Here is a 15,881-nt window from a genome sequence, read left to right as displayed (position 1 = left end):
GAGCTGAGTGGAACTCGTAAAATTTATTCATTTGCCAAAGGGATTGGCTGACTGAAACCCATGAAGTTTACAACTAGTTTATTGGATTTTCAAAAGAAAAATTCAGTTTTACATCACTAAAAGTCACTGACCATGGGTTTGAATCCACACCCTTCCAAAACAGAAACTTGATTTGGTATCTGTATTAATTCCACCATAGAGAAAAGTACCCAATGGAAGATTACCTAATGGAACATTACCCAAGGGCAGAGTACCCACGGGAACATTTCCCAAGGGAAGAGTTCCAAGGGTACCAAAAAAAAAAAAAAATTACTGTTCATGTGAACAGTAACCCACGGGAACAGTGCCCAAGGCAAAAAAAAAAAAAAAAAATTACTATTCATGTGAACACTAACCCACGGGCATTATTCAGGGGGGGGGGGAAGTTTATTATTCAAGTGAACAGTACCCCCAGGCATTGTTCTCGAGGGAACAATGCCCAGGGCAAAAAATAAAAAAATAAAAAAATTACTATTCAAGTGAACAGTACCCCCCCCGCGGGCACTGTTCCCAAGGGAATAGTGCCCAGGGCAAAAAAAAACAATTCACATTCCCAAAGCTAGACGAGCAAGCTTAGGAATGGGGGACAACTGATAGGGAAAAATAAACCTAGCCTTCCTTAACCTAACGATAGAGGCAACTAAGTGTTTACCAGCCGCCAGACCTCTTCGACTTTCAAACGATGATAATTCCATTGGATAAGAATGATAATATTTCATTATCAAGGTTAATGAAAGATGATGTGGTTCAGCAAGGTAAGGATAACTTTAGCACAATTTGAGGAAGTCAAAAGGGTTAAATCATACCCCCGACAAATCTGGCAACAAACGGATCTCCTCTGATCACGCATAAGCGGATCTCATCTGATCTCGCACAAGCAGATCTCCTCTGATCCCACAAATCAACTGAGGGAGAACGACTATAAGAATGAGATCCTACCAGTCAATAAAGGTACGATAAAAAACTATTATTAAATCCAATCTTTCTTTTAGACCTCCGGTGACTGACCTGATCATCGGAGAGCTCTTGGCAGGCACTATAACGGTGCTGTCAAGATTCATTGATCTTCTACTCCCTTCTTTGCAGAAAAACGATGTCGTATCGGACCGTGTGGATTTCACCCTCAACAAAAATAAAATAGGTAATTGTTTATTTAAAAATTAATCTTTACCTTATTGTAAACTAAACCATTATATTAACAAATAATAAGAAATAAGTTACTAATTAAAATAAATTATATTATACTCAATATTAATATAAGTCTAGAAATTGAATATACTTGAGTACTTGACCAATTAAAAAAACCAATTTTTCTTCTAATTTTAATTTTAGTATGAAGAAAATAGAATTAGAAAATAATACATGTTTGGTAAGAATTTAGGAAAGTTATGTTTGTATATATATATATATATATATATATATATATATATTAAAATAAATAATACTCTGTATTAAAATAAGTTACCAATTAAAAAAATTCCTATTATACTCGGAATTATTCAATGCTAAAACAACTAAAACAAGTTACCATTAAAATAAAATAAGTAATTTTTTATTTGAAAATTAATCTTTACATTATTGTAAACTAAACCATTATATTAAAAAACAATAAGAAATAAGTTAACAATTAAAATAAATCCTATTATACTCTTAATAATAGGATAATTAAAAAGTCTAAAAATAGAATATACTTGACCAATTAAAAAAACAAATTTTCTACTAATTTTAATATTAGTATGAAGAAACAGAATAAGAAAATAATACATGTTTGGTAAGAGTTAAAGAAAATTATGTTTCTATGTATTTATTGAAATAAATAATACTCTATATTATAAAAAAATAAAAAAATAAAAAGTCTAGACATGCAATATACTTGAATTCAAAACTCTATTGTTAGAATTGATATGGATTAAGGAAATACAATTGGAAATAAATAATAGAATTATAAAAGATACTAAAATGCATTATAAATAAATTAATTAGTTAATTAAAAAGTCTAGAAATAGAATATATTTGAATTCAAAACTCAAAAGAAGAAGAATTAATTAATTAATTAAAAATTTGAAAGAATAAATAGAATTATAAAATAATACTGAAGAGTTGGGAAATGCGAACAGCCGAGACAGGTGCAGCCCAACAGACGTTGCTCATCATCTGAAAGATCTAACAGTTCAGACCCAACTCGTATTTAACCAAAAATAATGTAAACAGACCTCTATTTGGGCCTGTTTGGTATAAGTGGACCACTCCACAAAGGGAGAAGGCCCATCAACCTTCAACCTAGAAGCAAAATGTAAGAAATTATGGCAAGTGTAAGGTTTTATAAATAGAAGCTAGAGAAAGAATGAGGGAGAGATTGTTTGGAGTGTGAGAAAATCGTTTCCTAATATAAAACGGCATATTCGTACATCTTCATCTCGCGCTGTCTGTGGGAAACTATAGAAGGATTCATTGATTTCAACGACGAAGACATAACTCCGATCGGGGACCATAATCGGAGAAGAGGGCTCCCGCCAGCACAAAGAAGACCAATGGGTAAGATTTGATGAATTGATGCAGATCATGGAGACTCTACGAAGGGAGAACACAGAGCTGATGTGATGCAGCAGCGGGTAGGGGCAATTCGAAATCATAATTAAAGTAGAATGAGAACGAGATTGAGAGAGAAATGGTAGAAGAATAGAGGGAAGAGGAATCAGAAGAATTCAGAGGGAGAAGAAATTACGAAATCACGATAGTCTCAAATTTCAATATTAATAATAATCATTAACAGTTGACTTTCCCAATGTCTGAACCAACATATAAATAGACATCAAAGAAAACCCTAATCAACCTATTACCATAAATAAAATCCTAAATTGCTGAAATATCCCATAATAATACTAAATAAACAAAAATCCCTAATTATATCTTTCTTTCCCACGTTTCCAATAATAGGCATGGGCAAGAACTCTCTGGAGGAGAGTAAATGCATAAGTATATCTCCAAAAAGTATGAGTCAATACTCCGTCTGGTATTTAAAACTAGAAAACCCTTCCATCGAACAAGGTAATACTCAATATCTCTAAGATGAGGGCCATCACTCTGATAATCAACAATATCCTTTGTCCAATCCATATAATGCGGCTGAAAAGATAAATGAACTAATGCCAGTGCTGTGGAAAATGTAAATCCACCTGTAGGAACACATGCCAATAAAATAGGAAGCTCAAAGGTGCCTTGGTCAGATAACAAATTCTCCACATCAAAAATTGAATTAGTACTCAGATCCAATGACAAGTCAAAGAAATATGCATTAGGCCCTGAATTTTGAATGATGTGGAAAAGTCTATCAATTTTGGCATGTTTCATCTGGAAGGAGTTTTTATGATATGGTTGAGGTAGTGCACAAATTATAGCATAATCTCCTTCATTAAATTCATGATTCCTATTATAAGCATATGCAGCAAGTTTATAATTCTTTTTACTTAAGACAATTTCTTGTCGCATATCGGCGTGAAAATTATGAACAAGTTGAATAAAGGAATCAAGAAACTCAAGTGAATACATACATGGAGGTGAAGGACCATATTCAACGTACTGGCATATAAATGAATTGTAGATAATCTCAAAAAATAATTGCCAGTAAATAGGCATATTCAATAATGGGCAATAACAAGTTCCAAGTGTCTAGGTGCACGTTAGTAAGAAAACTAACCAACTTTCTTAGACCTTGTTTCACAACCTCAAATTTTCTATCATTCAAAGGACAAGATGCAAAAGGAAACTTCAAATTTGTTTCTAAGAATGTCTAAAGTGTCTTCCAGAAATTACTATTGTACTTGACATCCTTGTTTGACACAATAGACTCTTTTTTAGACACATCTTGGTCAATAGAAGTGACTACTTCAGCAAAATCAACGAACAAAAGGACCATAGATAGAGGTTTTGAAAGACAAGACTTAAGAATTGTGGCACAATTGTTCAAAACTTTTCTCCTAACTTGTAAGATTGAGGTGAAATAGTTTGATTTCCCCTCTTAACACTAGTTAGAAAATGACGAAGTAGCTCTACTGATATATGGTGGCTTTCTTCTAGGACAAGAGTCATAATTTTCTCCATAATTAAAAAGACACCATCGGAGTGATAATAACCTATTTCCCTTAAAAATTGTTCAAATATCTCAACAATTAATGCATTACAATCCAAATCAAGCATAACCAAACATGACTTGACATTTGCAAATGTGTGGATAATTTTGACCCTTTTACCATAAGATGGACTAGATGTATCAGATAAATTTTCAAAAGATGATACAATCATTTGAAATACTTCTACCATTTGATCACCATTGTAAGGAAAATCTAGTGTTGTAATCCTTATTAACTCACTAAGGCATGAGTGGTGGCTTGTCGTGACCCAACCCAAAGTTTGTGCAAAAGAGAGTGGTGTTAGACTATGGTCAAGTTTTACATTTATAATTTGCCACTACTACCTTTCACTAAAAATATAATTAGGGTGAGTAGGGATTGTCCCAAAGGATTGGTAGGTCGTATTAGGTTGTGGAATTGAGATTAGAGTTAGTAGGTCGAGTGATCAAAAGATTGGTTAGTGATTGAATTATACGAAGATGCAATTTAAACTAAAGTAAACAATTAAATGCAATAGGGAGAAAATAAGAGAGAGAGATCTTGGGATTTAGAGATCACCACTAAGCATAGCTTTTCTACACCCTTAATGAATGATTAATGAGGAGGAAAACATGTATTGCAACATTAGTGTGCGTGTGTGGTTGTTTCAATAAGCATGGATGACTAATTAAGTATATATTGTCTAAGCAACATGGTAGATAGCACAATATATCAAACTAAGCCATTAATCATTTCTTTAAGCTCACAATCCAAACACATCACAAGGTTAGAGACATATGTTACTTGTTTTCATAAGTATGGAACATCAAACAACAAGCCTGGATTGTCCTCCCATTTAACATCTAAACTACAACTACACTACAATTAAGATAATAACATGGAATTAAACTAATTAAACTAAGGGAGATGCACAATCCATCAAGAAATGAGTATAAACTATCAAATAAACCACAAGAGTATTCCATTAAGCACTATGTCTCGACAATCTCTAGATCTATAGCATTAATACACAGAGACATGCATCAATAACACAAAATCTAGAGACAAACACATGAATATCTATTCTAACATACATAGACATATGGATATAATGAAATGATCAATTGGAGGCATTAAATCACACAAATCATTAAATAAACAAGATCTATATATATAAAAGTGTCAAAACATGTATCACAATACAAATCCCCTCAAAAATACATAAATCAAGATGTAGAAAGCATGCTTAGGACTAACTCTAGCCCCAAGAGGATGTCTAGCCACTCATGGATGGTGTCCTCCAACCCTCAAGGGCTAACTCCATGGTAGAGATTGTTCTTCTTCTTGGTTAATGAAAGAACTCCAAGCTTGTGTCTCTAGCCTCCTTTCTTCTTTTCTTCCTCACTAAGAATATGAAAATTGTGTCTCTAGTGTATGTATTTAGTATATCTCAAGAATGGCTCATATTCCTTATATAGGTAGGTTAAATGTCACCCCCAATGAGCTGGGCTCGTACACCAATATTCCTTCCAATGATTGGATATGAGACAACTTTTAATGAGCTGGAAATTGAATTTTCTCGGGCTTGAGGAAGTTCGATCGATCGAACTTGTGGTAAGATTGATCGAACATGGCTGAGATCTATTGAATTTAAGCTAGATCGATCCTCTATGGTGGCGCCTTTTTGGATAAAGACAAATCTGAGATATTTTGAAGATATTTTTAGGAAAGAGACAATTATGGTAGGTAGGGTGGTACAACTGGATAAGATAGAATCTTTTCGATCGATCGGAAGAAAGTTGGATTGATCGAACTTTGTGGGATCTTTGGATAAGGACAAAAGAGCTTGGATCCATCTTGAAATGCTGAGATCGATGAACTTTCGATCGATCGAATATTTTCTAAGATCGATCGAACTTGCTGAATTTCCACCACTTGCTTCCTTTTGCTCCCACTTTGCTCCTTTCTTTGATTCATCTCAAGATTGCTTCAATTATGCTCTTATTTAGCTGAGTTAGCTTATTTTAGGGATAAGCACTTGAAAATGGAAATAATACAAAATTAATCTAAAGTAGGAAAATAAGATAGATAAAGATTCTAGAATACCTAAGCTTAAAGGGTTTAAATGCGCACTTTTCAGCGCTCATCAATGAGGCTACTGCAACTCTAACTTCACAATCTGAATGCTTTAAAAATTCTTTAGCAATTAAAGCCTTCATTATTAGGGATAGTGCAGCTTGCATTGAAGCACATGGGTCCTGGTTTAGTTTGCAAAGCAAGTGATCAGTTTTGGTAAGCAACCAAAGGAGCTTATTGATTAAGGATGGAGGTTGAAAAAGCATATTTCCAATTTTTAAAAGTTGTTGTTCCAAATTTATTTTCAGTGCTGTTTTTGGTTCCCTATAATTTTCATTCCAGTTAATTCTATTTCTATGTGATGGGAAGCTTGGTTTGGACTCAACAATCTCAACCTTGCCTGGCTTAGAACAAAGTCATTGGGGACATAAAACGATGTTCTCCTCTAACATTGCTAAGAGGATTAGGTCAATGGACAGAGTTTAAAGAAGGTTGTTGATGGTCATGGTGGAAAGGTATAACATACGAATGGTTGAGGATAATGCCAACATAGAACTCAAATTGAATTAAGTAAACTAAATTATAAACTAGAACAATGCACAACTAAGAAATCTGAATGCAAATGAAATTAATTATGCTATAAGTCATGCACTGGTTTAGGTGTAAAAATAAAGTGGAAACAATGAAAAGATTTTTTTATTTTTTTAAATTAAATGTGCAACTGAGACAATTTAAAGGGGTTCAAAATTTAAAAGGTTCAATTAGGACCTTTTGCAATTTCTAAACTAATTGAATGGATAAAGTACTAATAACAAATTTTTTTTAGTTGAAGTACATGTACCTTTTCTGAAGTACAATGCAGATCCCAATTGAATGCTCCGAGTGTTGAAGATTACCTTAAAATAGCTGTTCGAACTGAAGTAGGAATTCTGATTTTTTTTTTTGTGTGTGCGTGTGTGTGCGCGCTTCAATCTACTACTGAATAAGCTGAACTATTTTGTTGTGGCTCTGAAATTTGGTCTGATCTTCTGAACTGGGCTAAGCTTGGGCCTGAAAACTCAATCTGCAACTTCCTTAAATGGGCTGGATATGACTATTTTAAATTTGAGTTTGGTCAAATTTGGTTGATAAGGAAACAAAGTATATCCTTTCCAAACCGAAATCTGAACTTTCCAAATAATCCAAAGTTGACTTTCCAAAATCAGTAGCGCTAAAATTTTGGTGACAATAAGGATTGCAAAGATTGTAATAACCCAAAGTTACTTTCCAAAATCAGTCGTGCATATTGCAATAATCCAAAGTTGACTTTCCAAAATCCAAAAGAGGATGATGAAATTTCGGTAAACAATTACAAAGATCTAGGCAAACTTTGACAAACTAGTGTGAACTAGAACTGGTGATGACGATGAAACGATGAGTTCGATGACGAATTCTGACTACTTTCAAATGACAACATGATGAGATTGTAGTGACAGTGACAAAACCTTCGGAGAAGGCTGTTTGTTGGTTGTCTGTGAAGTTTTGTTCGTGAATGTACTATTGGCTGGGTTGCGTCACTTGCGTGGTTTTGATCTAACGATGGAGGATTTTGGGGTTGGAGTGCAGGCTGTTGCAGCGGAAGATCGAGGAAGATGACAACTAGGGTTTGTGTAGTTTTGGTGATGGTGAAGCAGTGGTGCTTTGGTTCTAGATTTTGCAACATAGGCATTGGCTGTAAATTTTGTTAGGGTGTCGGTTTGTATTGGTGGCGGATAGGGCTTAGGATCTTCAGATAGCCAAAAAGTGATAAATGGATTGGATTGCTAATTGATTCAGCAGCTGTGGTTTTCAGATGGATAAATTGTAGATTGATTTGATTGCTGTGAACACTTTGAATCTTTTGCTCTGATACCAATTGATGCAGCAACGGATAGGGGCGATTCAAAATCAGAATTAAAGTAGAATAAGAACAAGATTGAGAGAGAAAGGGTAGAAAATTAGAAGGAAGAGGAATCAGAAGAATTCAAAGGGAGAAGAAATCACGATAGTCTCAAATTTCAATATCAATAACAATCATCAAAAGGTGACTTTCCCAATGTCTGAACCAACATATAAATAGACCTCAAAGAAAACCCTAATAAACCTATTACCATAAATAAAACCCTAAATTGCTGAAATATCCCATAATAATACTAAATAAACAAAAATCCTTAATTCTATCTTTCTTTCCCACGTCTCCAATAATAGGCATGGGCTGTATGGACTTCAAGTTCTCGGACCAGGCTCGGTTCTTCATCATGATGTGATGCCCCGAATCCCATAATCTGGTACATCAACAAGTAACCCGTAACCCGACCCGATATCGAGTCCTAAAAGCGAAAGCGAAAAAAGAAGAAGAGGTCACTAGAGGTAAATATCGCCTCTAGGACAATAAGAGAGCCTCATAAGAAGTCTCAAAACAAAACTTGAAGACAAGAGCGGAAGCTAAGGTCAAAACGAACGAAAGACAAAGATGAGTATAAGTCAAATGAAGTGATCTCAATCCAAACTAAACAATTTAGGACATCCAATGAGGTTCTAAGACTCAAAGTCAAGGTCTCCCGAAAGTACATTATCCCGGTCAAGTAATATCCCAACATTGTTCCACTAAAATGAGTATAACTCCTAGCGGGAATAGAATCTGAAATTTTGGTTGATACCATTGGAACACTGACTCAAAATTCTTGAGTTTAGACTAAGGAATGACTTAATTTGGATCTGGGATGAGAGAGATATGACCATTACAAAATCGAATGAAGAAACTGACTAGTGCAAAAATGGAGGTGCTACCGGTAGCCGGGCACCCAGGGAGCCGCGCGCGCTGGCAAGCACTTTGACAAGCTGCTACCGGTAGCAGAAAGCTGAAGCTACTGGTGAACAGTCATTTCAGCCCAAAAATGCTAAAAACAAACCTCCAAACTTACTACCCTTTGCCCCAAAATGATTTCTAAGACTTTTAAGGTGTATCCAAAGTAAAATTAAGCATGTAAAAGATGAAAATACCCTGGAATACATTAAATACCAAAATTAAACATTTTGATGCAAAAATACATTTCCATACATTCAAAAGAAATGGCCATAGGCCTCAAATACAATCTCTTGAAATTATTATACACGCTCTTACAAAAGTAAAGTTATGATTTTACATTTCCAAATGAAGAAGTCCGCCACATTGAGTTTAAAATTCTAAATTATACATGTAGCATATTTGCATTAAAAATACATCCAAAAGAGAAATAACAACAAAAATCCACAAGTAAGCCCAAAGGTGAGTTGGCTCTGTAGCGAAGGATGCTGAGGAATTTGAGGAGATGCAGCCTGTAGAAGTTGTGGGGAAGAAATAGGGAATGGAGCTGACTTCAACTGTTGATGGTGATTAGCTGACAACTGGCTTGCTGAGTGATGTTGCTGAAGCATTTCCGATTTAGGACCCATCTGCTGTCTTATCTTTAAGTCATTTACATCATTTATCTGATGAAGCTGTGGCATTTCTTGTGCATGCATCTGTGCAGGTTGCTGATGCTTAGTTTGCTGATGCAATTGCTGCTGCTTCTGTTGCAGTAACTGTTGTTTTTGCATCAATAGTTGCTGGATCTGATGCTGTTGATACTGCTGTTTCAATTGTTGGCTCTGTAGCGTCTGCTGTTCATGCTGTTGTTTTAGATGTTGATGTTGAAGCATATTGGAATTTGATTGAAGGGGAGTAAGGTTCGGCTGTAGCACAGTCATCCCACCCTGTGATGATAAGGATGTAACATTTCCCTGTTGGGGAGCACTCACAGGAGTTTGTTGTAGAGATCCCACTGCAACCTGCTGTAATGAATTCAGTGCATTTCCTTGACCTGACTCTATACTGGAAATAGGCTGCAGTGGATTTATCATGCTCTGCAATGCACTTGATACCCCAGATAAATAAGACAACGAATTATGCTGCAAATTCGCCACGTTGTTTTGCTGCATTGTTGCAACAGAACCCAATAAGTTCATCGATTGCATCTGGGGGTTCATTTGGTTTTCATGTGGCTGCACTTGAGTAATTTGAGATTGTGGCTGCTGTGTTTGCTGCATGGAATGCATATGAGGTGGGGGAAGTTGCTGCCCTTGCTGAAGTGCAGAACCAGGCCTCCGGGGCCTATTTGAATTAAGAAAACTGATAATTTGCTTCTCATAAGAACCCAACTTGTCCTTGTAACCAGGTGCAATATTGCTTTTTGGAACTTGTAAGAATGAAATAATTTTCTCCAACATAGTCTTGAAAATTTTGAGCTTGTCAAGCTGATCATTCTTTGGCTGCTGAGGATGGGAATCATGCTGCAAAATAGTAAGATTTTGCAAGTGTATATCAAGAATTAAAAGAGTCAATATTGAGAAATCAACACTTCCTCCCTCCTTTTTTCTTTAAGTAAAATCCAGATGGTACACTATCTCGAACCCTAAATCCCCCTACCCGACTGCCCAAAGATAATCCCACCACCAAAATTAAATTGATAAATGTTGATTGAAAGTTATGCCAAGGAAATAAATTCAAAATATGTAGGCTGATAATTTACCAGCTGCAATTTTCCAGCAGTTTTCTGGTACATTTCATTCAGTTCTGGTAAGTACATCTCTTTCATGGCTTTAATCTGCAAAGGGTAAAGCTTCAAAGTTTCAGGTACCATAGAGATAAATCTACCAATTTGCAGATAACTGAAAGTACAAGTTATAAGAATTCTTTCCCCCATCACATTCTTTTGCACATCAATGCACTTTTTTGTACTTTATAATATCAAAAACACAAGAAAACCAGTTAACAGAAAAGGACATAAGACCAATGGGCCATTAACCCAATGGTATAACCACTCCTCCTTCAAAGGGAAGGTGAGAGGTTCGAGCCCCGCAGTGGGTAATTTGTGAAATGTGTATGTGAGTACTTACCTAACCGGAAAAAGGAAAAAAGAAAAAGGAAAAAGGAAAAAGAAAAAAAAAAAAAAAAAAGATATAGAAAATGAAAACTTTCATAAAAGCCAAATATTTATCCATAATGCATGAAAGTCATGCAAGGCGGTATCTGCCTATAAATGTCAGAAATGAAGCAAGACAATAAAAGAGCCTTAGCTATTTTACCAATGTAATTGTACATGACTGCAAGGTTAAAACAATCATTTCTAAGAGTGAGAATTCTTATTCATTCCACAACAGAAGCAAGGTCGACGGTACCATCCACATGCTACGTCCTTTCTTCCAATAGTTTATCTTGACATAATGCCTACATAATCTCATGGTTCTCAATGAAAATACAGTGGCCATACAAGCTCTGTATCATCAAGAAAGTCGAACTTTCTTCCCCTGTTCTTCCAAGCTAAATAAAGCAGTATATAGATTGCATAATGTTTGAATTTCTGAAAAAATGTACAGCTTTTGTAAACAAAATGATTGTATTAGTATGTCTTAATAAAGTGTCTAAGTTGAACTGTATCCAACAAAACAAAAAATGCTAGCCTCAGTGAGATCAGACACACCATCACATCCACAATGCAAACACAAGAATCCTATTCTCCTCTTAGTTTATGTTGATCCACGCACGTCATTTGTGGAGGCGGCTCCACAAGCCTACTCTGTTAGCTCAGATCAACTCGGTATACACATCTTCCTAATCTCCCCTATAAACAACTGTTTAATACTTGATCAAATTCTACTCAGGAAATGGGCCTGCTGATAATGATTGAAATGCAACTTCTGTGTTTCTATAATCTCAAACCCCAAGAACATCTTTACCTACAACCAATGTTGACCCTTTTCCCCCATGCTCCTCACCTTCTATACATGCTCTGCCATGCATCAACTTATGCACATTAAAGTCAACTGCTATAAAAAATAAATAATAAATAAAATCAAAATCAAAATATACCATACATTATTGTTATGGCTAAAAAGGTGATATTTGACATTCAGGCATACCGCTTGTATGCATTTATCCTGGCCAGGTTTAATATGAAGATTAAGCAAAAGCAGTATTTCAACAAGCCATGAGTATTGGATAGTACCCTGATGTTCCATCATCCATGATACTTCCAACCACTAAGCCCAAATATACAATTGATTCATAGTGTCACAAAGTACATAGTGCACCCTAAATTATTTGAATCAATAATAAGATAATTTCTACAATGCCACAAAAGAATTAATGCAATCAACAACAGAATTCCTTAAGAAAGACTAAAAAAACACTAACTCGGACTATTCTCTCGCCTTTGCAAATCACAAAGATACTTTAACGGAAAACTGATGGAACTCATAATGGTGGATGGAAAGACAATGATTAGCAATCGGTTCCGGTTTTAGAGGGTAAGAAATATTGCATATACTAATTTTTATACAAGTGGTGAGATTAGCATACGTGGTATACTCTATAATCATATAAGAAGAAAAAAATAAATAAATTTTACTGATTGCACTGATCTAGAAAGTGAGTTTGCTCCCTGATTTTTCATATAATTTTGTAAGTACTAATATTTCATGAACTTTTGAAGTATTACCGAAATATTTTTTTAAATTACTATAATCAGTCGTTTTTGGCTACCAGACGGTCCAGACCACAAAAAGACAATCAAATTGTGACGAGAAAAGTACACATAAGTGAACTTGGGGGCCTCAAATAACAAAATCTTTTGACTTTTAAAGTCCATTTTTCACTTAGGTTGAGTAAGGCAATTTTTTTTATAAGTAAAGATTGTATAAAGAAGCGTTCAAAAGGGGAACGCATCCCTCAGAAAATACACAAGGCCTAATAGGGCCTGTAAACTCTCAGGAAGTCCAAAAATCAACTATCTCCTCAATGGATTTACAATATTTCCCTATAACCCAACAAAAAAGAGTGCTAATAATAGATAACTTCAACTTCCCTATAGGAGTCTCCTTTCCTTCGAAGGACCTCCTATTTCTTTCAAGCCATAAACACCACCAGATGCAAAGAGGCGTAACCCTCCAAAAACCACAGACTTAGGCCCCATTGTAAAACCTCGCTAAGCCTCAATCAAATTTCTGGAGAATCTGGGCATAACCCACTGAACCCAAACATCTCAACGGAAAGACACAGCAATCCTAAGCCACGGGGCAATGCAAAAGAAGGTGATCAACCGTTTCCCCAACTCTCTTACACATGTAACACCAATTTACCACTACTTGTCTTCTGCTTCTTATGTTATCCTGGGTTAAGATCGTCCCAAAGACCAAAGTCCATGCAAAAAATGCCACTTTGACAGGGGCCTTGGATCTCCAAATAGCCTTCCATGGGAAAGACGCCCCATAGGCTTCCTTAATGCACCTGTAGAAAGACCAAACACCAAGACAACCCTGGGGAGAATAAACCCACACCCATGAGTCAGAAACATCGCCCGTAAACTCCTATCTGTACACCATTTCCAAAAGACCAACGGCATCCTCGATTTCCAAATCTTGAAAGTGCCTCAAAAAAACCCTTTTGATTATTTATTTATTTATTTTTTATATGCAGTCAGTCACAAAAGCAGTCTGTCACAAAAGTGTGTCTATCCATAGCAATCCTAACGAGCTTGGGAAAAGGATGGCAAGGGAGCGATCGTCGCACCAAAAATCCTCCCAAAAGCAGATTCTCCTCCCATCCCCCACTCGAAATCTAATGTGTTTTCAGAATTCATCACACCTTTTCCAAATGGACTTCCAAACCCAAAACCGTAAGGGACTTTCGCCTCCCTAGAACATCAACTATCTCTCTCCTCCCCAAAACTGCTCGCAACCACCCTTCTCCAAAGTCTATGCCTCTCCACCCCAGAACTCCACGGCCACTTGCCCAAAAGGGCCTTGTTAAAAGGTACCAGCCTGCTAATACCCAAACCTCCCAAATGAATTGGATTGCAAACCTGATCCCTACGAACCAGATGAAACTTGAACTCCTTCCCTATCCCACCCCAAAGGAAATTTCGTTACAGCCTCTCAATCATCTTAATCCCAGAACAAGGAATCTGAAAAAGAGAGAAAAAATAGGTTGGAAGATTAAACAAAGTGCTCTTCATCAAAGTGACTCTCCCACCTTTCGAAAGATACTACATCTTCCTGTTGGGATTTATATGCCCTGGCATAGCAAATTCCTATCTGGATTGTATTGACATATGTTCCTGACATATCTGAAATATTTATGATTTATATAATTGGTGAATTCAATGTATTATGTTTCAATTCACTATGAAATTGATAGTGTCCAGTTAATTACAAGAAATATTTATATATATGTATGTGATGACAATCAATGCATGATATATAAATAGTAATTATAAATTGTTCATAGTCGGTAATTATGGATGGACTCATAATTAATTAAGACTTGAACTGGATCCGCGTTAGGTTGAGATATATTGCGAGAGCCGTCGTATGCAATTACTCCCTATCACCGTCATGGCATTTGACTCTTAAGCATGAAAAAAGTATAGACTCTTTTATTAATTAATAATTACTTGGATTTGTTCGGCGGATTCTTCGGGATCCTTAGACCGACACTTTGGGTAGTTATGTAATTAATAGTTAGAGGGTTATATTTTCAATATTTGCATCATTGCTACTTGTATTTATTTTGTATTGATTATGGTTGATCACAAAGTAAATTCGAAGGCCTTCGTGTGTTTTTAGACAAAATGATTTATTATATATTTATTTATTTAAATTATTATTTTTGTCAAACAAATGTTTTATTGTGATCGAGCCAGAAATAATCAAAGGTACCAAAATAAATATATTAATTAAGTAGTCGGATTGATGGCTATATTTATCCGATAACTAATTATGCATAGAGGGGTCAAAGTGCAATATTGACTTAGAGGTTATTTATTATTTAATTGGAGTTCAATTAATTTCTTTTAGTGGAGTAGAAATTAATTTATGAATTAATTGAATTGGGTCCATGGACCGGGCCAATTATTAATTCATTGTAGCCAATAAAATAATAGGCCCAATGGATTCTCACTCATAGCCCAACTTGATATTGGAATCATATTAGATTTGAGACATATGAATTAGAGATGGAGAAGGATTTGTTGTTTCCTTTCCTTTATTTTTATGTTGCCTATAAATATACATGGTCTATGTATATTTTAGGGGGTGATTTTTATGAGAAGGAAAAAGGAATAAATTTTCTCTCTCTAGAAAATTAGGGTTTATGTTCTCATCTAATGGAGGCTCCCACAAGCCTAGTTTTCCAAGGTCATTCATGGAGGCATATGAGTGATTCCTAAAGGCAAAAGAATTACCAAGAAGATGGAGATCCATGGAAAAGGTGTCTAGCAAAAGGGATCTACAATAAGTGAGAACATTCACTTTAGAGGAGAGATCTAAGGTTTACTCAAACCTTGATGTAAGTATTCAATCTTTTAATTGAATGATACATCATGTTTTATTTTTGCATAAAACTTGTCTCTAAGTGATGAATCAAGATCTATGAATTTAAATCCCTCGAAAAGTTTTTAAAACTAGCACGTTTCCCAACAGTGGTATCAGAGCATGGTTTGATTCATTATTAGAGATCATGATTTTATGAAAATCATCATTCATGGATCCAAAATTATATTCATATATATTTTTATTGATGTATGTTGATGTATGATTTAATATGTTGATATATATTGATAC

At 35.4% G+C, this 15,881-nt stretch overlaps 1 protein-coding gene across 4 annotated transcripts in view; it reads right to left on the bottom strand.

The window, feature by feature from the left end:
* Positions 1 to 9,323: 9,323 nt before the first annotated feature.
* LOC132300566 (mediator of RNA polymerase II transcription subunit 15a-like) overlaps positions 9,324 to 15,881 on the bottom strand; it is a 51,652-nt gene continuing 45,094 nt past the window's right edge. For all 4 annotated transcript variants that reach the window (XM_059797697.1, XM_059797698.1, XM_059797699.1 and 1 more), the window contains exons 8-9: positions 10,793 to 10,867; positions 9,324 to 10,553 (exon numbers count right to left, since the gene is read on the bottom strand). In XM_059797697.1, the coding sequence (XP_059653680.1) occupies positions 9,456 to 10,553; positions 10,793 to 10,867 (1,173 nt within the window). In that variant the 3' untranslated portion in view covers positions 9,324 to 9,455. The remainder of the gene's footprint in view (positions 10,554 to 10,792; positions 10,868 to 15,881) is intronic.

This window comes from Cornus florida, unplaced genomic scaffold, assembly GCF_030987335.1.
Source record: "Cornus florida cultivar Cherokee Brave unplaced genomic scaffold, ASM3098733v1 CherokeeBrave_3.0.0_Hap2_Chr03, whole genome shotgun sequence".
NCBI lineage: Eukaryota > Viridiplantae > Streptophyta > Magnoliopsida > Cornales > Cornaceae > Cornus > Cornus florida.
This window is presented reverse-complemented; position numbering and strand designations above follow the sequence as displayed.